Raw genomic sequence first — 597 nt, forward strand, 5'->3', positions numbered from 1 at the left:
TTGCTGCTGCTGCTGCTGCTGCTGCTGCTGCTGCTTGGAGGGTCCCCCTGTGTTGTAGATGAGGCAGCAAGCAGCAGAGCTGTGCAGCAGCAGCAACGAAGACAGATCAGCAACAAATGAAGACAGCCACGGGTATCTGCTGCGGTGCCCTGCTGCTGCTGCTGCTGCTGCTGCTGTTGCTGCTGCTGCTGCTGCTGCTGCTGCTGCTGCGCCATCGTTACGCAGCCACCGAGAGACAAACCACTCCCGCTGCAGCAGCAGCTCCTTGCTGCTGTCTGATATAGTAGCAGCAGCAGCAGCAGCAGCAGAAGCAAGACCCCCCAAGGCAGCTGATCGACCCCCCCCAGCCTGCTGCTGCAGCAGCAGCTTCTGCTGCTGCTGAGTCTCCTGCTGCAGCAGATGCTGCAGCGACAGCAGCAGCTCTCTCGGCAGCAGCATTGCTGCTAGCTGCGGTGAGGGGGGGCAGCACATCAGCCACACAAACAACGGGGCCTCTTCTATACAGCTGCTGCTGCTGCTGCTGCTGTTGCTGCTGCTGCTGCTGCTGTTGCTTGCTGCCGCTGCTGGGGCAGGGAGAGCCTGCAGCTCCGCAGCAGC

The 597-nt window shown here is 62.0% G+C and overlaps 1 protein-coding gene across 1 annotated transcript in view; it reads right to left on the minus strand.

Annotated features, from left to right (window-relative positions):
* Positions 1 to 597, minus strand: part of EMH_0024960 (uncharacterized protein) — a gene marked incomplete at both ends in the record, with an annotated part of 12,942 nt that overhangs the window by 9,578 nt on the left and 2,767 nt on the right. Inside the window, one exon of the mRNA XM_013502377.1 lies at positions 1 to 595. Coding sequence (XP_013357831.1) covers positions 1 to 595 — 595 coding nt within the window. The remainder of the gene's footprint in view (positions 596 to 597) is intronic.

Source organism: Eimeria mitis, genomic scaffold, assembly GCF_000499745.2.
Source record: "Eimeria mitis Houghton genomic scaffold, Emh_scaff900, whole genome shotgun sequence".
NCBI lineage: Eukaryota > Apicomplexa > Conoidasida > Eucoccidiorida > Eimeriidae > Eimeria > Eimeria mitis.